The sequence below is a fragment of the Sinocyclocheilus anshuiensis genome, unplaced genomic scaffold (assembly GCF_001515605.1).
Source record: "Sinocyclocheilus anshuiensis isolate Anshui unplaced genomic scaffold, SAMN03320099.WGS_v1.1 scaffold2170, whole genome shotgun sequence".
Classification (NCBI taxonomy): domain Eukaryota; kingdom Metazoa; phylum Chordata; class Actinopteri; order Cypriniformes; family Cyprinidae; genus Sinocyclocheilus; species Sinocyclocheilus anshuiensis.
The window spans coordinates 278,103-302,146 of NW_015558572.1; the positions used below are offsets into that span (position 1 = coordinate 278,103).

At 38.1% G+C, this 24,044-nt stretch overlaps 1 protein-coding gene across 1 annotated transcript in view; it reads right to left on the reverse strand.

The window, feature by feature from the left end:
* The window catches only part of LOC107679651 (ER membrane protein complex subunit 2-like), a 37,025-nt gene that overhangs the window by 7,512 nt on the left and 5,469 nt on the right, over positions 1 to 24,044 (reverse strand). The window contains exons 4-10 of the mRNA XM_016475268.1: positions 21,877 to 21,962; positions 20,193 to 20,250; positions 9,620 to 9,705; positions 9,397 to 9,456; positions 5,723 to 5,804; positions 2,959 to 3,069; positions 756 to 860 (exon numbers count right to left, since the gene is read on the reverse strand). Of these exons, the coding sequence (XP_016330754.1) occupies positions 756 to 860; positions 2,959 to 3,069; positions 5,723 to 5,804; positions 9,397 to 9,456; positions 9,620 to 9,705; positions 20,193 to 20,250; positions 21,877 to 21,962 (588 nt within the window). The remainder of the gene's footprint in view (positions 1 to 755; positions 861 to 2,958; positions 3,070 to 5,722; positions 5,805 to 9,396; positions 9,457 to 9,619; positions 9,706 to 20,192; positions 20,251 to 21,876; positions 21,963 to 24,044) is intronic.

The window sequence follows — 24,044 nt, forward strand, 5'->3', positions numbered from 1 at the left end:
AGGCAGTGTCACATCATCACTAAAGTTTATAAATTGCATTACTTTTTAATTCTTGCCAGTGTTTAACCACTCGGCGCTCGCGCGCTCTCCTGGAGACCGTGCGCTCATGCACACTCGCAGCGCACACACATAATGCCAGGTTCACATTACTCTGTTTGCAGTGCATACGTGTCGTGGTGCGTATTTTTTCCATGCTCATGTTAACGGATTAAAGCGTTCACTGCACACGGTTGCGGTCCGGCAGTGCGCTTCAGGAGCGGTGCGTCTGCAGCAGTGCAGAGATCGTTTCCACACAGAGTCTATTGCTGCGCTGCAAGCGCTGAATTAAAGTGACAGCGCATTGATTGCCGTAAATATGAACATGGATTGACACGAAAATTTAGTAATTGCACCATAAATGCATATAATTAAAGTCTACTGTGTTTCAGTCGCTTGAGCAACTTAATATATTAATCTTAATATATTCATTAAGTGCAAAAGTAAAAAGCATTGAATAACGTGTTGCTTATATTTATTGTGTTTAAACATGTCTGTGAAAGATTGTAATACTGTGCTGTGTATTTATATATATTCAAAATATTTAAAACATTAAATATATTTATGAAGTGTTTCAGAAAAAACAAAATGCAATATCAGTTGATAAATTCAGATCAACTAAATCAACATTACCACAGTTATGTAAAATATACAACATTTTGTGGAGAGATTTAAGTTGTACTGCCCATCTCTACCAGTAACTCTTGCACTCCTCTTACCTGATAGGCTCTGCTAATCTGAGAAGCGGCCCACGCGCCATACTTCATGTTGTCCTTCTTCACCTTTGCACTAACTTTTGGGCTGGCAGCGATGTGACTGGCCGACTGCGGAAGAAGAGACAACAAAACAAAGGTGAGATGGACCACAGCGCTGGGACACACACATAAAGATTAGACTATCACCATTTCTACAAAGCATCAAAAAAAGAGTCATGAGATAAATACCCATCGACTCCCATTTAAAGCCCACATAATGGAAGGATGGCTAAACCCTGATGGCAATGAAGGGTATTTTTTAAAGGGTGGAAAATGTGATGGTTTTGAGCCTGGTTGAGTAGTGAAAAAAAGCCAGGGCGCTCTGTTAACACAGCTTGATGTGTCTCGCATCAGAGATAGGATAGGCAGTGCTGACAGGCCTGGGCGTGTCAGGGAGGTGGCATGTGAATGGCATAGCGCAACGTGAATCATGCTCTCCAGCCACTACAAGATCTCCGTTCCTCAACCACAAATCCTCCATCTTTCCCTCGTTATTGCTATTAGACCCGCTCAGCAGAGCTCGCAGGACTCTGTCGGCAAGCATGAAAGCCCTTCCCCATGGATGTGCTGAAACTTTAACTGCACACCAATCAACCTCATCTCTGTTTCTGGCAGCAAATCCCTCGGCTTCTGGAGTTTGGGGTGTGTAAGGTTGGTGAGATGCGGCTGTTAAGGAAAAATTTTGGTCACTTGAGTCACAATTTGTATTCATTTTTATACTGTTTTTTTGTTTGTCTTTTGGCAAGAGTGTCCTTCGAATTTAGTCAGTATGGTCATTTATTCATCAGTTTAACTGTTGATGAAAATATTTTACCTGACAAGAAAATTTTTTACATTTTTTATACTTTTAATAAAAGTGAAAAATTAAAGCTAATATTCAAACATTTTATATGCTATTATTTTATTTATATACTACTATAGTATTTATTAATATTTTAAAATATATATATTTTTACTTTTCAGTTTTTTTTTATTAGTTTAACCCTTTAGAACCTGAAGTTAAAATAGGTCGTTTTCACTCATTTTGGTTTTTTGACTATAACATTATAAGACAATGTGCTATCTTCAAGTGCAAGGTGTCATTTTTTTTTCCAGAAAATTACTAGCTTTCAAGAAATTACAGTTATTGTACATTACTGTGTGTGGTGAGTTTGTAAACAGAATTTAAATAGACAAAAATGTAAAAAACAGGAAGAAATTTTACTGCTTTTTATTTAGAAAAAATCTGAAAACTCATCAATGAAAGAATCTAATGCTTCAATCTTAAAAAATTAACTATAATACATATATACAAGTCTTTTTGGGACATTGGATTACACAGTTTTCACTCAGGAGCCTTTTTTTTTTTTACCTCAGTTCTCCAGCCGTTTTTGGATTTGTTTTTTAATATATTTCTATTTATTTTTATTTTACTTTTTCAAATTTTAGTAATTTAACTTAAACTTATTTTACTTCAGCTATATTAGCCTTATTTTAATTATTTTTAAAACTTTTGTTAACAATGACACAAAAAAAAACACTTTGCAACTTTTTCGTTTTTCAGTACATATGACCAGGTAGCAGGCTCTTGGTTTTATTGTACTGACCGACATCCTGCTATTGCCGGCCTCGTTTTACGTGCAAATCGCACATCAAAGAGTGCTGATGACTGTCATGGTTCTGTGTTTGAACTACTGAAGCTTGCGTGTGTGTGTGTATGTTTGAACAGAGGGCCTGTGTGTGGCTCCCTGCGTACCCTCTGTCGGCCTTCTGCCCCTGGCTGGCTGTTTGTGTTCATATGTCAGGAGTCACTTACAAATGATGCATTGGTGTTAATGGACAACTTCCTGTTTAAATAAATACAGATGAAAGGCTTATTCAGCGCACATATTGCCTGAACCTATCCAGCAGAGCCACGTGTGATGGTGTGGTTGCCATTTCTCTACCATTCTTTTATTGTCAAAGGTTTGTTTATCTCTGGAATAAACAGAGAAATGCCCTACAAAGGTCCGGTGGGTTACGTTACAGCAAAAAAAAAATTGCAAGTCAGAGTTTTTCCAACACAGGGACTGGAAACATCAACTTCAACTGCCCCTGTGTGAACCAATCACAGCCTCTGGGATCCATTCACATGCAGAAAAAAAAGAGAAAAGAAAAATAGAAGGTGTCTGTTTTCTGAACAACTTACCATGTAAAGGCCGAACAAGGCCCTCATGTTTCTGTTGTTAAGCTTCAGTGCCTGCGCAAAATACTTCCTGGCCAGCTCGAGGTTTTCCAGACCTCCCTGGGTGTACTTTACCTGAGGGAGATTGCAGAGGAAACCGAAAGGTGATGTTGTGTTATAGGCACACTTAAAGCTGACATGAGATCTAAATAAACAGAACATGATCTAAATAAACAGGAAAATCCTATACAAGCATACAACATGATGGATGCAGCTAGTCATGGAGTGCAAAAGGGCCAAAGTTTTGGCTTATAGGACGATGTGTTTTCTGTCCACATTACAAGTGTAATGTTGCAAAGCGACAAAAATCAAACCCTAGAATATACTGGATGTTTAATAACACGTGGATAAAGATGTTAAACCAATGAGATTTTACAGTGGGTTGGAAAACCCATTTAAATGGAAGAAAAAATGTGGTCATGGTTAAGGTTGGTTAGGGGGGAAAAAGAACTTGGATTAACATAGCAGATATAAAATGATATGACTAAGATAAGAGTAACCGATGCCAAATTTTATGTCTGTATATAGACTTCTTTCTAAACCCATCAACAAAAATGCTGCAACTTTTTATCTATTTTAACAGTAAATTGTGTGATCAAAATATAAAAACATATTCAAACAGAAGATCATACACAAAAAAATAAAAATACAACTTAATAGTTTGTGTAGGGGTGGGCGATCTGATGATTTAATATCGTGATCGATCTTGAAAATGTCCACGATCATCTTTTTAAGTGAATCGTAGAGATCATGATCTTTTATGTTCTCGTAATGTTAAAACTACAGCAATAACTGCCTACTACATGACTGTGACTGGCCAAGTTATATCATGTGTCATCTCTATTATGTCTTTTTTCATGCGTGGTGACGTATTCGTCATGACTTAAAAGTAGCAGTGTGATGAATGAAATTTTAGTTTCAGTTTCAATCTTAATAAAATGATCATTGTGCCACATGCCATTCCTTCCATTTATAGTGGTGCGCTTTTGCCTGTCCTTAAGAGCTTAACACCCAAATCAGTCAAATCATGTAACGCAACTGTCGTAAAAGGCAGTTTACTGTGGGACATGCTTTATTTTAGTTATTAAAAGCACATTAACTGTGAAAGAGCCTGTTCCTCAGGCACGTTTTGTGCGCGCACTCCGACACGGAGCTAAACACGTAAGAGCAAAGTATACTTAAACAGTCAAATACACACAAAAATATGTCAAAAAATACTTTGCGAGTATTTACGTAAAGTCAGTTAAGTATTAAATGAACAAACAATTGGGAAAAAAATCGGATGCGTGTCAGTATATTACATCCATGCATTTTGTCTTAAAGAGACAGCAGCCTAATAAACCTACTGCTGTCAGTGTCATATGTTAATTAAACTACAAAAGACAGAAAATCGCTCACTGCTCTTGACTGAATCACTTTATAACTTTAATAATAATAATAATATATATCAGAATCAGAATAAGAATCATGTATATTTAATTCATACAGTGATGCAGTGTTTTAAAGTTTAACTGGGGTTTTGACAATTGATTGTTTAAAGGGTTACTCCACCTCAAAATTAAATTTTTTTCCTTAATCATTAAACCCCCATGTCGTTCCAAACCCGTAAAAGCTTCGTTCGTCTTTGGAACACAATTTCAGATATTTTGGATGAAAACCGGGAGGCTTGTGACTGTCCCATTGACTGCCAAGTAAATAACACTGTCAAGGCCCAGAAAAGTATGAAAGACATCGTCAAAATAGTCCATCTGCCATCAGTGGTTTAATCTGAATTTTATGAAGCGATGAGAATACTTTTTGTGCACAAAGAAAACAAAAATAACGACTTTATTCAACAATTCGTCTCCGCGTCACCGTAGCGCCATTTTGGACGTATCCACTAAACGCAAACTGCGTATACTGTTCTACTTGTCTCTGTCAGCTGCACCACACGGATACATTTTCTACGTTTATTTACGCTTTGATTTGAATGAAAACAGCGTATCCGTGTGGCGCGGCTGACACAGAACAGTATACGCAGTTTGCGTTCAGTGGATACTCTCCAAAATGGCGCTACGGTGACGCGAAGGAGACGAATTGTTGAATAAAGTCGTTATTTTTGTTTTCTTTGCGTGCAAAAAGTATTCTCGTCGCTTCATGAAATTCAGATTGAACCACTGATGGCAGATGGACTATTTTGACGATGTCTTTCATACTTTTCTGGGCCTTGACAGTGTTATTTACTTGGCAGTCAATGGGACAGTCACAAGCCTCCCGGTTTTCATCCAAAATGACGAACAAAGCTTTTACGGGTTTGCAACGACATGGGGGTAAGTGATTATTGACAACATTTTCATTTTGGGGTGGAGTAACCCTTTAATACAAAAATATTACGTTTTGTTTTTTTTTAATTATGCAAATAGATAAGTCATAGGCTTGTTCCAGTCTGGATATTCTCAATAGTACATCTCAAAATTGGGAAGATCATGATTCAGATCATGGATCGTGAGTTATAAAACCGTGATATGATATTTTGGGAAGATCGCCCACTCCTAAGTTTGTGTAGTTTTTGTGTATTTTCTTATCTTTAGCGAAGGCATAATTACATCGCAACAATTTAAAATGTATTGCTTCAAATGGCACAATTAAAAATTTTTCTGAAAGAATGCTTAAAATGTTTATTTTTAAAAAATCACCTTAAATTGAAAGGAACATTTATTTCAGGCAGGAAGAGAGAAAGCTACTATACCTCGGCGTACTGTTCGCAGTACAGGTGATTATGTGGATTCGTCATCATCAGCTCTTCAAGACAAAAAGCAGCTTTTGCATAACTGTGGGAATGAAACGAGAGAGAGAGAGAGAAAAATGGAGAACATAGAAAACATCTCCCAGTAGTTTTGTGGCTGATTAAGCAAAGCGAAGCTCAGTCCCGTTGACAGTCGGGAGACGTGACAGTCTGAGGTTTCCCTTTCCTCAGCTTTTATGAGGGTTAATGGAAATCTGTGTATGAACGCCCATATGGTCAAATGATGAGTGAAGCTTTGCAACAGAGGTGGCAATTCTGCCCTAGATTCACCATGGCCTCTTTTCTAGAAGGCCAAAGATGAATCTGGTCTACAAACCTGTCCCTGGGTTCTTCATTGACATCTCAAGACTATCCTAAGGTCATTCTCAAGAGCAGTTCCCAAATGAGATCACTGTCAAGCCGTTGACCTCACACTAATTTACAGTTTCATGTCTCAGACACTCTCTCCCTTATTAGTACACAACATGGGCCTGCACATTTCCCCAATGCTCCCACCAAAAAAACAAACAATTTCAAAAAGAACTTCAGGACTATTACGACAAAGCCACAAGACACAAAAATGAGCCAAATGTGTCCAAAAGCTGTGGAAGGGGTTGAAAGGCTCGTTACCGCCTCAAGTCCCCAAAACCGCATGGCTTTTTTAGCTACTGTTAGCAAACTTTCTGTCTCGTTCCGTGCGAGGTCCACACATCGAGGCCCACACTGTACGTGCTCACGCACACATATCAACTTATCACAACACATCAAATCGTATAACAGAGCTGGAGCACGTCCATGCTAATCTTACGACTGGCAGAAATAAAAACGTGTTGACGCAAACAAGATTTTTTTTCTGGTGGAAAAAGACTGTTGGCGTTGCTGACTCGCACAAGATGATGAGTCTATCTAGCCTTTTGGGAAATGTTCAAGGGACTTTGAATACAAAGAGAGGAGAATGAGAGTGAGAGAACAACAGACAGTCAAAGAGGTTGGAGGAGTGAGCCAATGAGATCAGGCCACTCAGAAGGTTGAAGACTGCTTGCAATTACCATGTCCTCTTCATAAAGACTTTCAGATGTGCTTCTGCCGTGGCCTAAACTGTGGCGGAGCAATGCAAAGAGTGAAAGAGAGACACACACACACACACACAGAGAAAGCAAGGGAGGCATCAATCCACATCACTACTGAACTCAACGCCCACTACCTGAGCATTCATTATACACGGCCAACTCTACCAGTTCTCCATTTGAAATATGAAAGCATGCTTCTGTCTCGAGTAGGGAAAAAACTAAATTTTTGATTTGATTTTGTCAAAATTTGTCTGTACATCCCACAATTTTTACTTTAAATCCCAAAACGCTAACTTTATATTTCACAATGTGATTTTAAATTGTAGATAACGTTTAAAGCATCATGGTAAGATAAGTCAAGTCACATTTTGAGATATAAAGCCACACTGGGTGGGAAATATAAATTTACATTTTGAGGTTTAAAAAGCTCACTTAAGACCAGCTAGTTCTACAGATCGCAACCTACACCTAGCACATAATTCACCAAAGAAACCACTTTGATATATTTCTTTACCAAAGTGATAATTGGTTTAATCGTCATTAAAAAGCATGATCCACTAGTGGCCTATTTGTACTACGGACTTTATTGTAGATAGCTGTGTAATCTGTCATAGCTGTGTAATCAGCTGGTAGGGTGGCGTTTGTTTGTCTTCATCTTGTTTTGACTGGTTGGGAGAATGGGTGCCACCTCATTCTCTTGGGAATTTCTCTTTTTCCCCTTTCTCCTGTTCTTTCACAGCGTGGAAGAGAGATGTGATAATGAAGGCTTTGCCGGAAGAGGAGGGGAAGGGAAAAAGTGAGTCTGTGACCTGAAATAAAGAAAAGAAAAAGAAAGGGGAAGAAAGAAAAGGAGTGACATTGACACGCCTATAGATAGGGGGTTGTCAGAGAATGGTGTGATATTAGAAAAGTTGGGCTAAGCGGGTAGATAATCCTCTCACCCCTGGATTTCCTCTGTCTGCTACAGCAATAAAGCCCTTTACACAAAACCGTGAGGTATCTAATAAGCGGTGCTCTCACAGAGCAACTGCATTCCTACAGCCAGCGCCCTCCAACCAGGACAACCAACTTTTTTCTCTCTCGCACCCACATACTAACACCCCTTAGCCCCACTCATGGAAAATAAGACCAAAACAATTAAAGAAGGATGGATGAGAGGAGACATAAAGTAAGTTTCCTACAATCCTGATGCCTGGCAGAAAGTAACCCCTGGCAAAAGAGATATCAGCAGGGGAGCGCAGTCTTATTCCTGGAGTTGGACAGGGGTCTCAAGAAACAAATCCTATTATGGCCCTACTCCATAGAACAAACAGACACGGAGCTTTAAGCAAGGCCCCTGGCTGAGACTGGCATTTCACTGTCTTTTACTCCAGAGGGTCCCACAGCTCTGCAGCAACCGTTGCACGTCAGACGAAGGTCCTGAGAATGACCTGCAAGATGCTGGTGAATGCGACCTCGTAACCCTCGTAAACATCACATTCCATACGGACAACTTCTGGACATTTTACTGATGCATTGGTAACTGATTAATCACTTTTAGCTGATTAAATTATTCTGATGAGACAAAATTATATCTTACATTTATAGTTAAGGTAGGGAAAAACTCATGAATATTCTGCCTCTTCATTCTTGTCATTCATGAGAAAGATGCCAGTTTCTACATTGTGTAACAATACACTCAATGCAGTCAATCTGAAAACTAAACAACACACTAAAGTCAATTTGTTGATATTTATAATGCTAACAGTTTCTAAATTATTTATTTATTTATTTTCAGTAGGGATTCACTGACATTGTCAAATTCTAGGAAATTCCAAACAAGTTGATAAATATTTTTGTGTTACTGATAACTGATATCACAACTGATAAATGGCAGATATAAAACATTCAATACTATTTTGTCTAAATAAATTCAAATTAAAGCACTAGAAAAATCAAATCCATTATTTTAAATGCTACAAGTGAATTTAAGACATCAAACAATATAATGTAGAGTATGAAAAAATAATAAATTATGTTTAGATTTGCTAAAGATTACATTTAACAGTGTTATTAAATTATTAGTGTTTTCAAGAAGATTAACTTCAAGTGAGCAATCTTAAGTGTAAAAAATAGGAAAAATAGCAGGCACAATTAAATATCCAATATTGACTGATACTGATAAATTTAAAGAAAAATCTCTAATAACATCCAACACCTGCAATGGTGAAAAAAAGAGCATTAACACTGACATTCTGATTTAATTAACTACTGTTTTTATGTTTATTTTACTTACTGTTTTAACGTGTTAAAATTAATCTTGTATTTTCCATCAGATTCCTATGATGAATTCATTTGAGCTAACTGAAACCCAGTAGGCAGATGATTGAATACCTTTTCCTTGTTTTGCCATAATATATATATATATATATATATTTGTTTTCTTTTTTTCCAGAAATGTGTACACGTTCTAGTTACATTGTTTCTGTATGTCAGTTTGACAATTTAATTAACCCTCATGTTCTATCAACTTCTTGTAAGTATTAAACAAAAAAGAATCGACAAAAAAATGAGGAAAGAAATCATTACTCATGCTCATTGATGTAGAGTTCTGACAGCTCATGCCAAGCTTCCTGGTCTCCGACAAACCTGCAGGACAGAGTAGTGGTAGTTAGCACATCAGAAAGGCCACTGTGGACTGTGGAAGGGGGGTCAGGGAAAGGCTTGGGGGCCAACTGAATCAAATGCAAAACCCCTTTTAATTAAAAAGTGGAGGGGAAGGGGGGTCTAAATCCTCTTGTAAAACACTCACTGCTCCAGATATTCGTTGAGCTCACGGATGGCCTCACTGCTTTTGCCCTGTGCTCGCAGGATGGAGATCTTGCGCTTCCTTGCTGCCTGTTGGGTTGACATCAACAGAGGATTAGGGCTTTAGAGTTTCAAGTGTTTGTTAGCAACAGAAAAGAGCAAAGAGTGAAAGAAAGAGGCATGTGTAAATGATCATAGTATTGTGAGAGCTGAAGGAATCTCCAGAATCCCCTGGGGTTCTGCTGATCAAACTCTGAAAACAACAGGGACAGCAAAGGCATCTAACAGAGTTGGATTTTACCTCCATGTTATGAGTTTTGATCAGACAAATAATGATTTTGAGATTTACACAAAAAAAAAAAATAATATTTAGACATATTACAATGACGTTAAACATGGTCAGACTGTCACCAAATAATACTTCGGACAGAACATTTGGGATTTTGGTGGTTCTTGTTAATCTACACAAAACTTCCTATTTTAGTTTCAGCAATTTGTGACCGAGTCTTGCATATCCAGACTTCTGGCTTATGGCAAACTGGCCTCATGTTTCCTTGTTTTAACACAAAACAGAACTAAAAAAAATAAAAAATACGCTACAAAAAAAGTTTCACATCACATATAAAATTCACATGTACAAATTTTCAAACTTAAAACTATATTATACACCACAAAATTCTAATTTGTTAAATGTCAAATCTAAAAGTAATATTTACAAAAATCAAACATTTTGTTTCATTCAACCATGACCAGGATTGTGAATGTTACACGGTATATTTTAAAGCACTCTAATGGCGCTTTTCCACTGCATGGTACGGCACGGTACGGCTCGGTACGGTTCACTTTTGGGGGGTTTTCCACTGGGTACAGTACCTGGTACCTGGTACTTTTTTTAGTACCACCTCGGTTGGGGTTCCAAGTGAACCGTACCGTTACCAAAACGTGACGTGTAAACTCTGCTGATCACGGATTGGCCGGAGAGAATCGTCACTACCTGCGTCACTGAACTTGCGACACAAACACAAAAGAACCGCTAGATTTAAATCAGCACAGCCAGCGAAGGACTGAACGCAACTGTTTTGAACGAGCGCAACTTTTTTTTAACAAACAAAATGTTTTGTTGTCTGTTGCGGAAGTACAGACGTTCCTCTCATTGATAGCAGAGGAGCGGATCCAGCGAGAGCTTGATGGGGCGATGCGGAATGAAAAAGTTTTTTTTAGGAGTCGTGGTAGTAGAGGCGGCGCAACTATAACGACATGTGAATAATCCCGCCCACTCTAAAGCGGTACTGAACTGCAGTGGAAACGCAAACCGTGCCGAGCCGAACCGTGCCGTGCCGTACTGAGCTGTACCGAGCCGAGTCGTACCACGCAGTGGAAAAGCGCCATTAGGTGCTTCCCATACATTGATTTATTTGTGGCAGCCCACCACAATATCAACATTGACCGTCACAAACAGTTTTGCACAAGTTTGTCCAAAACTCATGTAAAAATGTATAGGTATATCTTAATAAGTAGATGCCCTATTAGCAGCTAATTCTATGGACCGCTATACGTAAGCCATCTGCCATATTGGAATGATCAAAGCAGGTCTGTGAACACACAAGAGCAAGTTGCCTGTATGTCTGCAACCCTAGTTATACGCATGTATGAATATCTGTATCTGCAATAGACTTCACCAGATGATTTTGCTAAACTAACACAATACAACAAGATGAAGTCTTTAGCAAACACATTTAAAAGGTACTATAGTTTAAAACCTATAATATTGACTTAATACATATTAAAAACACAAATCAAAACATTTTTACCTGTGAAACGTTATCCAATTTCTTCAGGAATTTAATTTCAGCTTTTTTTTTTTTTTTTTTTTACAAACAGAGGCTGTGCAATATCATTTTGAAACTCACTTACTTTTATTCTGAGTGACAACACATTAAGCGTTCCAAGATGGCAGACATGTCGACGTGTCTGGAGCGGTCGAATGTGGCATCTACCTATACATATCTATGTTTATGAGCACTGCTTTGCATACAGCTGTTACCGGGGAAACCACTGTATTTCTGCTGTTCCAAAAGCGCCACCTGCTGTCAGAGAATGAATTTGTATTTTCAATCAGCCTGTCTGCTGTTTTTGTTAAGAACAGTGCGAAAATTGAATCATATTATTTAAGCAGCAAACACACAGCTTTAAATGTGAGCCAGTGGATAGCTAATATGCCCTAATATAAAAATCTTAAGACAGTAAGATATATTTATGTTTTAAATACATGTAATAATTGATACTTTTGACTGATCCTTTTTCTTAATTGTCAAGTAACTATAAATCACTTTTTTTTTTTTTGTCATATTACGGTTTAATTTGTTAGCACTGACATTTCTCATATAGTATTAATTGTATTTATGCAGGTCTTTAAAAAGGTGTTAAAATTTTAATAAAAATAAAAAAAACTGCAGATAACCTGATATTGGCTAAAAGATATTGACTGTAATGTTACCTTCTTTAATTCTACCTCTCAATGTCTGCTCCTTCAATCCAGATGAATATTGAAAAATATTTTCCAAAAATATTTTTTCAGAAACCCCCGTAAAATAGCATGTTCAAACAAAGGGTGCAAAATGTGCTAAAAGTAGAAATGTTGTGTGGGGGAGATGTTTAATTATGTAAATAAAGTTCTTTGCAATTTGAAATATTTGCATTGGAGCATTTTTTTTTTTGTATTATAACACAATACAAAACAATCCCTCCCTCCATTGGGGAAAGTGCCATCACAAATAGTGTGTAAATCTGTGGGAAACACTGTGTCTCACAACACCCTAAAAGCGTCAATCCTTTTTTCATGAATTCTGAAATAGGACGTCATGGAGGAGAATTAAATGCTGTCAGTCATTGGGCAGAAGTGCATGTGCAGTTCTTCTTTTCCTCCCCTGAGGCAGTGTTATAATAAACAGCCTTGCACCATCAAATTGTCTCAGATGACATTTCCTTGAAAGCGTATTATTACTGCATTCAAGTCATAAGTAATATAACAGCAGATACCGAGAAGTAATGTCTTTATCAGATTAGAAAGCCTGTGGATTCTGGTGCATGAGCAACAGCGAGGACGCTGCTTACATAAGGAAGAGCAAGTAAAGACCCATTTCAAGTGGTGAAAATAACACATTGCCAAAGAGCTATGGGCCATATGCATTCACATAAACTTGCGAAGCCTAGCTTGTATCAGCCACAAATAACGTCCGCCTTGTTCCGATGCAGAAGTGACCTTCAGGCGGATTAGAATCTCATCAATCTGAATCAGAAAGTATTACGCCAGGTTCGACGACTTTTCCAGGAGCGGCTCTTTTTTCCCTTCACTGGTGAAAGGAGAGCAAAGAGCAGAAGCTTTACCATTAGAAGTGCCCCAGATATTATTTATGAACTGGCACTTGATAGAGTGGGTCTTCCCTACTACCACAGCACGGACCAAACTCCATCAAGCCGGGCATGAGTCACGTCTGAAAGGCCATAAATCTGGAACTGCTATGATACCACAGCCACTCCAAATCCACTTATCCATCAACCAGGCGGCCAGACGAACCTGCTTCACTGGCTGCTCGAGCTAAAGAGTTGATGAACTGCCAAACCCCTACTGTACGCAAGTCTGATAGTACTTACTGGATCAGCGGAAGACATGGTTTCACATTACCGGGCTGCAGATGACAGGTGAAATAAGGCTATAGCTACAACCTCAAGCTGTTTGGATTACTATACCTTCTGTATAGCTATATAACTTTATCCTCCAAAAGTATTTAAAGAAACTGTGGAACGGAATCATACAGCAATTCCAAATAGTTTAAGCTATCAAATGTTATTGTTAATGTTCAGTTTCTGCCAAAGAACTGATTTCTTTGTACTTGGTACTGAACAAGGCGGAAGACTATTTGCGACCTCAGGTTATTTACTCGGGCCCCATATCTGTCTTTCGTTTCCTTTTAGCGCACTTGGCACCGACAGAAACATACAGAGGCTGGTAGACCAGAGAGTCTTACGAAACTTTATTAAACAATGAGCTATTCCAAACCATTTCAGTCTCTTTATTTCTTTTCCTCCCTCTCGCTTCTTTCAACGTGATCTAGGAAAGGCCAGCATTTCATTTTCATTATCTTCGCGATTCTTTCTTTTTAAGCATTTCTGAGTGGCTCTCACCGTGAAGGACCTGGCTGCTTCTATCAACCCCCGGCTCCACTTTCAGACTGCCGTTGAGAGCCCACCTCCAGGGATTTCAAAGGCAAACATTGTTCCCACAGGGTGAAGAGGAGTTGACTCTCAGTGCTGTGGTGAACCAACACGACCAGACTTCAAAATCATCCTTAAATCAGAGAATTACCTGCTACTGGTTTCAACGTATCCAGACCAAATCTACAATCTTAGGAATGGCTTAAGATAAAAATGATCAGTAGCAGTCAACGAGTTATATCTAAGGGTGTGTTCACACTTGTCATGTTTGGTTTGATTAAAACGAACTCTGGTGCGATTGCTCTGTTAGTGCGGTTCATCTGAGTAAGTGTGAACGCTGCCATCCGAACCCTGGTGCGCACCAAACAAGCGGACCGAGACCGCTGAAAAGATGGGTCTCGGTCCGCTTCCAAATATAAAAAAATATGAATGCAACACGGATCAAATACTTCTAAACGAACCAAAAACAGGAAGTAAAGACAAGATGCGACGCTATGCGACATGATTTGACAACACGGTGTAACCAAAACAAAATGAGCAGAGGGCAAACATGGAGCAACGATGAGGTAAAGTGCCTTTTATGAGCTCCTTGTGAGTTTGCAGGTGGTGAAAATAAAATTATATGTACACGCAAGAATGAGTGCGCTTAGTCCAGCAGACAGCATTAGGTGTGTTCGACTTAAAGCGGTGCTGAGCAGACCGATCGGTTAATGGGTGCTTTCATATCATACACCCGCAGCGGCGCTTTAAGTCTAATGCACCTTTTGTTTGGGGTGTTCGGTGAGTTCCGTCACGATATACACGTCATTCAAGCCGACCAATCAGGTTGTGAACGTATCACTATGCCTTTAGGTTCGGTGTGTTTAGGTTCGCTGTCAAAATTGCCAGTGCGAACGCTAAGCAGACCAGGACCAAATGTATCATTTTCCTTTTTGGTCCGGACCAAATGAACCAAACTACAAGTGTGAACACACCCTAACTGTTCAAAAGGCTTAGAATAACGGTCTCACAAAGTGTCATTTCAAAGAAGAAGGTTGTGCTTTCAGAAAAAAAAGACTAAATGTATGAAATTCCAAATTCATGAGAACATACAAATCTCCTGAAGCAATGTTAAAAGAAAGTTCAGATGACATTCTGTCATCATTTACTCATCCTCATGTCACATTTTATTCTGAAGAATGTTTCAACTGTGCTTGTCTATACAAATGAAAGTCAAAAGGGTGCAAAGCAACATTAGACCCCACTGACTTTATAGACAAAAACTTATTTTAGTGTTGTACAGAAAAACGAATGTCAGACAATTTTCTAAGAACTGTATATAAAAAAAAAAGAAGAAAAATTGGACCAAAACAGTGTCAGTTCAGAAGAAATCTGTTTGACCTTTACAAACTCCATCTTGTACTGCACTGTAATTGCATGTAATTCTAGGGGTCAACCTCAGGAGGATTCTCATTGACTTCAATTGCTTTCACAAACACAACCATGTTTATCCTGCTTACAGACAGAGTGAGAGTGCTGAAATTCAGTGAATGCAGTAAGCCTGCTATGTCAATCAGTGTTAAAATAAACAGCTTGTTAACATTACATTTAAGTGTTCAGCAATTGGCACTGTTTTAGGTGAGTAAAGGTAGACAGATGGATAGAATGAGCAATAGATGGATAGACGGAAGAAACAACAGATGGATAGATGGAACGAATGACAGATAGACCAAAACAGACAGATGCATAGGCAAGTAGACTGACAGATAGATTGACAGAATGAACGAACGATAGATAGATGGATGGATAGATAGATTTAAGTGTTCAGCAATTGGCACTGTTTTAGGTGAGTAAAGGTAGACCACTTCAAAGATAGACAGATAGATAGATAGATAGATAGATAGATAGATAGATAGATAGATAGATAGATAGATAGATGCCAGGAAGAACTTCTCCAAATCATTGCTGTAGGTATTGGACCATAATGAGCGATGGAAGGGCTAGGAGTTCGAACATTTTTTGGACACCGCCATGGCAGAGAAACCTTGAGCAATTTTTGTTGATTCAACAATTTTGGTTAATGGGTACCACATCTATTCCACAGCCTATAATTACAACAGTTCAGTTTCCAATCTCAGATCCGCATGCTGGGATGCCTCACAAGTCCTCACAATAGTCGCCAATTTTCCGCCATTTTCTTGGATCATGCCCTCATCCCATTCCACTGAACAACACAGCGTTTAGATAAGCCTTGCATTTACAGACAGGTGACCTAGATGATGTCATCCCTCCCATACCACAACCTCTTGTCACCCCGCCTGGGATTGAACGGTGGGAAAATACAGTCTAGTTGCCACTGCACAACCACTCTTCCATGGTTTTCTTCCAATCCCTTCCTCAAAACGCACAGCATTTGACAGGAGGTGACTTGCGTTTGGAAGTATCAGAAAACAGGCACATCTCTTTCAGGGCCATCAGAAAAAAATCAGGGCTGAACCTAATTGTGTCAGGGTGGATCACATGGTTCTCACCTACACCATTTCCAGAAGTGGGTGAATCCTACCAAGCCTAGCCTACCATGTTCTGTCAATGTGCTTTCAGCGTGACAATAAGACATGGGATTTTTCTGCTTTTCACAGTGAAAACGTGCCCCTGATAGCTTAACTGATGGCCTGTTTTGGTCTTTTGACTTAGAGAGCCACCTAATCACCTCTATAAATCCTGAAAGAGTAAAGTCCTACAGCATGACATTTCACAGAGCGATCAAGCAAAGCTTTAAGAATCTGTCAGCCCATTTCACTTCATTTCCCAGACTTCCTGGTTCAAAAAAAAAAAAAAAAAAGACAGCTGTTTGAGTGATCATTCACAAATGCACATTTCCTTTTAGGAGATGATGGTTGTAGCCGGTTTCTGCGAGAGACTGATGAGGTAATGAGACATGGTTGGACAGTATTTTCCAGTGATTTTTCTGCTGAACTATGTGTAAAAGGACCATTTCATTATATTGATGATGACGATTCAAATTTGAGTTAAAATGAGAGTTCATAAATAAAAAGCCAAGTTTAACAAATTTGATTTTTTTTTTAAGTTTACCCAGATTTCACAAAAGGTATGCGTGTAAATATTATATTTCTACCTGCAGCTGTTTAGTAATGGAATATCACATTTCTCCTCATGGTTTTTATTAATACGGAAGACAAAGTTCATGTAAAAGGCAAGACTTTGATGGGGACATTTGCAAAAATCATGGTATTGCCACATTCTTTCCCAAGGCGTGTTTGGCTTGGATAACACTCGGACACTGGGAAACATATTTCCCCGAGGGGAAATTTGTTTCATATCTTTTGGATGTTAACAGAGGGGCAAAGCGATATGATTACTAGATTGTGAAAAATAATGTAACCACACTGATTTGATGATATCCATTTTGAACCGATCTTCTCAACTTCCCATTTACACGCCCTTAAATGTGCTTGCAATTTAACCTTGATCATGGGAATAGGGAGAGTGCCTCGGTTGAAATGCACAAAAAACAAACAGTGCAGGGCTCTCGTTTTCAGAGGGAGAAAGACGGATAGGAGCAGTTCGGTCCAACAGTAACAGATAGTTAAATAAATATCAATGGTAATGGTATAACAAATGCAGGGACGAGAGGACAGAGGACAGGAGTTTTTTTTTTTTTTGCGCCCACAAGATGAAGACGGTGATAGCTTAAAGCAATAGTTTAAAATGAAAACCCCAAAATAAAAATTCTGTCATTATTTATTCACTTGTTCCAAACCCGCTTGACTTTCTTCAGTGAAACACAAAAAGTGATTTTTTTTTTTTTAGAATATCCTGGCCAATTTTCAACATAAAACAGAATAAGCACTGGGGCTGTCATGCTCCCAAATGATAAAAAAAAACACCAAAAAGTGACCCTAAAGACCTAAAAAAAAAAGTCCATAAAAGTAGTTCTTTCTCTCCTTGGTAGGTTAAGTTAATGAGAGAAGTAGCAATGTCTGATGTGTGAAAGAATTATTTTTCTAGTCAGATCTGTTCAATAAATAATTTGACTGACTGATCTGGGTCTTGAATTCAACTCCCTTATTCAATGATTTAGTCAAAACGTTTAACAGTCCAATGAAGAAGAAGATTATCAATGAATAACACTTTAAAGCTCATGACTCCAGAAGATTAAAAAAAAAAAGATATTGTACAAATCAAATAATTATTTTTATGATATTTTTATCCTGTTTTTACATTTTTTTTTTTTACTTAAAAGCTCCCCATTCATCATAATTGCATGCAAAAGAGTGACATTATTAAAAATTGATCATGGAAGAAAGAAAATCATTAAGGTTTGGCACAATATGAGGGAGAGCAAATGATGACAGACTCTTAATTATGGGTGAACTATCCCTTTAAGGCAGAAAACAGGCAGAGAGAGAGATCACCAGGGGGAAGGGGGTCCTGCCGGAGTGCACATGAGGGTTTATTGACTTTGCCAGTAAAGCCTCCATGTGTTCAAAACAGATGGACGGTGAAGTGTGGAATCCGTGCATGATATCCAAAGAACAAAAGTATCCGCTTATTCATGCGCACTTTGCCAGCCGAGAGAAAATGTTTAAAACATCTAAGCAAGTCCATGTGTAAAGACAGCGCAAAAAAAACGTGTTTTGCGTCTACAGAGAAGGGCCAAAACAAATAAGATTATGAAAACACTTTAAAACATTTATTTTCTTGCATGGCTGCACAGCCCTCATGTAAGAATGAAGGGCAGGTACAAAATGTGTTTTGAGGTAATGGTGGAAAGATATTGGAAAACATGGAGCATACTTGGATATTGTATACCACTCCACTAAAACTCAATAAATATTAAGTGAATAAAAAACAGGCTTCATGTGTTACGCCAAGACAAATCAACAGCTAATGGTACATTTGGGCTTTTAATACCTAAGTGATTTATAAATAATAAATAAATGTAGGACTGAACCACATACTTTAAAGGAAAAGTTCACCCAAAAATAAAATACACTACCGTTCAAAAGTTTGGAGTAGGTAAGATTTTTTTTTTTTAAGAAATTAATGCATCTATGCACAAAAGAAGCATTAAATTGATCAAAAGTGACAGTAAAGACATTTATAATGTTGCAGCAGATTTCTATTTCAAATAAGGGTTAATTCAGGATAATTGGGCCATTTTTCCCCAGTCATGTCAATGACAAAATGTGTCCCAATTGAACTGAAATCAAACTAAATGCCATTCTTTAGAACTTTCTATTGAAAGAATTCTGAAAAAAAGAATCATGTTTCACAAAAATATTAAGCAGCAAAACTGTGTTCAACATTGATAATACGTTTGTTTCTTAAGCACAAAATCCGCATATTAGAATTATTTCTTAAGGATCATGTGACACTGAAGACTAGAGCTGGCTTCTAAAAATTCGGGTTTGAAAATGCTTTGCCAGGAATGGAATAAATTACATTTTGATATATATAATAATATTAAAACTGCAATAATATTTCACAATATTACTGTTTATACTGTATTTTTTAAATCCATTTTTTAGCACTGGTATGTTTTGAATGGTAGTAGGGCTGCACGATAAATCGCATGCGATATTTAACGCGCATCTTGTCAGTAATGCCGGTTCTGTAACCAGCGGTAAATCTCACGATCATATTTTGCACGTTTTGCGCAGCTTGTCAGTGAACAACGGCTCTGTGTAGTAAATGCTGCTCCATGTGAAAGCCCGCACGTGATAGAGATTTACCGCTGATTACAGAACCGGCTTTACTGACAAGATGTGTGTTAAATATCGCATGCGATTTATCGTGCAGCCCTAAATGGTAGTGTAACTGTGTAAAAAATCTGACCAAAATTGAATTTGTTATTCACTGATCCTCACCTCTAGTGGATCATTGAGTTGAACTCAAGAACCCAATCACTAAAACTCTAAAAACGATTTGTTTTGTGAGGAAATAAAACCTAATGCAGTTGTAATGACATACAGGTGATTAAATGAAGACCGAATTTTCATTTCTGGATGAACTATTCCTTTAGGTTATCTAAAGGTTAAAGGTAAAAACAACCGAAGGGAAAAAATCAGCACCTCTGGGACCTCTCTATGGAGTCTCAGGAAAAGCGATAAATCCCCATCTTCAAAAGACAAGGCATTTATTTTTGCTGAGTTTGCCACGGCTGTGTTTAATGCAACTGAAGTCCATAAATCAATGGTCTTTGTTACCCTCACACACTTGTAGTACTGCGTTTGCGTGTGTGATTTTAGCAGCCGAGGTCACTGCAGGGAGAAAGCGTTTAACTTATACGGCTGACATCTTACAAAAAATAACTTTTTAGACACCAAAACAACTTTCAAACACACTTTTTTTTTGCTTACCGTATTAGTCGGGTCATCTTGTAGTATTGAATCATACAGCTTATTGGCATCCTCATACCTTCAACAGAGAGATCATGTTTAAGGATAATCAACAGGAACACCGGTCATGTGAAATTAAGTAGTAGGGCTATCAAATAAAGTTCACAGTAACCAACTTTTTATATACACAGCGGCTTGTTTCTATAGTGACTAAGACTACGTATCCAAGCGGCAGAAATAAACAGTCATTATTGTACCTCCTCAAATAGCCAGTGTTGTGTGAGGTTTACTAGCTCCACAAAGAGCGTAATCCACAAACGTGATTGCCTGCACTTTGATTTACCTCTAAACAAATCAGCCTGCACTTCCACCGCAAATCAGGCATCGTTTCGAAGCGCATTTTGCTTAAAAAGCATTCCGAGATGAGACGTATATGAGTTACAGATGCAAAAAAATAAATAAATACACTCAACGGGCCTTTCAACCTGAACTGAGGGTTGGAGAGCACAGAGTGTTTGAAAAGGCATTATGAATTACGATGCTGATCTCATACAGTGTTTTCTGAAGAATAGGAGGACAATGCCATAAGCACTTCACTTGTCATGTCGAATGAAAGATGAGATCGAGTTTGTTTGTTTTTTTACGAGGGACAACCTGCAACGCTAACGCTGGTGCAGCCAAAGCAGCCGGTCTTATGATCAAAACCTGTTTCAGCCCGCAACCAACAACAGAAGCAGCTCTGGTTCTTATTATAATTGAGCTCCAACGCCACTCCTCTTCTCACATCCACATTAGAGCTCAATCACTCTCTGGCACATCTCACATGGCACCAGCCGCTTTGACTTACTCTATTTATGTAGGATTCAACCATGTGGGAGCGGAGGGGAGAGCTTCATTTAAGCCGAGCGTCTGATGGCAATTAGATCCAAATTTGCAGTTTATTTAATCTGACTGTGCAGGCATAATCATTCACAATTACGGAACAACCTCTGGCATAACTGATAAACATGTTGAAGATATGGTGAGCAGACTGAAACAGATCTGAAATCCTATACATTAACATCAATTTATGGCCTTCTTAAAGGGATAGTTCACCCAAAAATTTAAATTTGATGTTTATCTGCTTACCTACAGGGCATCCAAGATGTAGGTGACTTTGTTTCTTCAATAGAACACAAACGAAGATTTTTAACTCAAACCGTTGCAGTCTGTCAGTCATATAATGGAAGTGAATGGGAATCACGGCTTTGAGAGTAAAAAAAACATACACAAGCAGATAAACATCAAATTTTCATTTTTGGGTGAACTATACCTTTAATTATTTGCTCAAGCATAGAGACAAGGGGAATTTTTCTCAGAGAGGAAACGCAGAATATAGGTACTATGTTTATAGGCCGGCCTTGTTTTCCCTACCAGGGAGGCAAAAACAGAAAGGGGTGGGGGGGGCACAGAGGGACCCCAGAATAATAGCGGGAAAGACCACTTCCATCTTCTGAATTCCTCGCTCAGGCAAAAGAGCCACAGGATTACCAAAGGCTAAACCGTTCTCTCTCGCTTTTCCACTTAGCAGAAGGAACGGTGGCTTGCAAAATAAACAGCCTCCCTTCCCATGCATCCTGCCACTTATGTCCCAGAACCTCCCCTCACCCTCCCTTGTAGCTAATCCAAGGCCGTGGTGTTAAGACGGTGCTGCGGTGTGTCTTACCTCTCCAGAGCCTCCAGCCGCATCCCTGCTAATCGCTTCACTCTGTGACTGTCTGGAAACTGCCTCTTCAGCTCCTGTAGGCAACTCTACACAAAACACAACAACAACAATGTTGGGGTTGATCATGCAAACATGCAACTTTTCCAAATAGTCTCCGTAAACAGGTTTTCCAAACATTCTCTGTCTGCCATTGGTCTGTCAAGATCCTGTTGTAAATTTTCACTGCTGGTTAAGCCAATGTGAGAATCTACCAAAAAAATGGCCCTTTTTAAATATTAAAACTAAATTCTTAAATATTTTATTTCTAATATACTTATAAGTTTACACCACTGTTCAAAGCTTGGGGTCTGTAAGATTTTTAAAATGTTTTTGAAATAAGTCACTTACAGTGGGTACGGAAAGTATTCAGACCCCCTTAAATTTTTCACTCTTTGTTATATTGCAGCCATTTGCTAAAATCATTTAAGTTAATTTTTTTTCGTAGAACCATCTCAAGGATGATCAGAAGAAATGGACAGCACCTGAGTTAAATATATGAGTGTCACAGCAAAGGGTCTGAATACTTAGGACCATGTGATATTTCAGTTTTTCTTTTTTAATAAATCTGCAAAAATGTCAACAATTCTGTGTTTTTCTGTCAATATGGGGTGCTGTGTGTACATTAATGAGGAAAAAAAATAAACTTAAATGATTTTAGCAAATGGCTGCAATATAACAAAGAGTGAAAAATTTAAGGGGGTCTGAATACTTTCCGTACCCACTGTATGCTCAAGGCAGAATTTATTTGATCAAAAATACAGTAAACAGTAATATTGTGAAATAGTATTACAATTACAAATAACTGTTTTCTGTTTTAATGTATTTTAAAAAAGTAATTAATTCCTGTGATGGCAAAGTTGAATTTTCAACAGCCATTAATCTAGCTGATTCGGATGATCCTTTTGAAATAATTTTCATATGCTGATTTGATGCTAAAGAAATATTTCTTATATCAATGTTGAAAAGAAAACTTTTTTTTTTCAGAATTATTTGATAAACAGAAAGTTCAAAAGAACCTGAACTTTTTTTTTTTTAATGGTAGTGTTTATTATTTATATTGAACCTGGTTTCATTCTTTGTTTTTTGACTAGAAGAGAGAGAAATTAAATGGTTCTTTTATAAACAAAAAAATCAATAGAAATACTTCAAAGATTCATGTTTCAGGTGTTGTGAACAATTCATTACACGATGATATACACATGATATATCAAACATGATACATAAAAAAAAAACACAATTTAATATTTTGTTTAAAGGGTCAATAGATAATTCAAATTCTTTTTTGACATTTCATATGTCAGGCGTTACAGTGTTAACATCAAAAAATGCTGACAAATTAAACATCAGTCATGATTATTATGATTATTCGCAAATAAAGAATTCATATATTTTTTGCACCACAGTTTGAGTGATTATGCAAAGCTTGCTGAATTATAGAGCACTTGAAAATTATACTACAACTCTCAGGGGTGATGAAATGTGGGCTTCGTACATTTTGTTTCACCCACAGCATTTAAAACTTTATAGATCTACTCTAAAAAAGTGTGATGTGACTAGTTTGACAAGACAAAATTACAACGAAGGTTTCTGCTGACCATAAAATGAAACAGTAACTTTCCTGTCCGTGGGTCCCATGATAAACAGGTCGGCCATACAGCAGTGAGGGAAGATGTGAAAAATTGCAAGTTACGTGGGTGAGAATTCAGAGCACTGCACAGCGGGATCCCACAATTCCACACTGGCTACTATAAAAAGCAGAAGCAGGATGCAACTTTTACCAGTTCTTTCCCACTGAGATGAACAGGCCCCCGTTTTTTTTTTTTTTTTTCACACACACTCATGACTTGGTGAGGAATGGTTACTGTCAAATCCAATGTTTTCTTGGTTAGGATGGAAAGTTTGCTCTGTGGCTTATCCCTGCTGACCCATCATGCTCACAGACGGTTTTTCCCCGCTGTTTTCCTAGCCACTGGTAAGAACCTCAGAAACTGACTACTGTAAGTGTTTCAAGTCAACAAGGAGGATCCGGAACATCCCTGATTTGAATCTCAAACCATTTGCTTTTTCAAAAGAAACACGTGAAACGTTGCATTTTCAATGGGCAAAAATCATTTAAAGCTTAGCGAGTA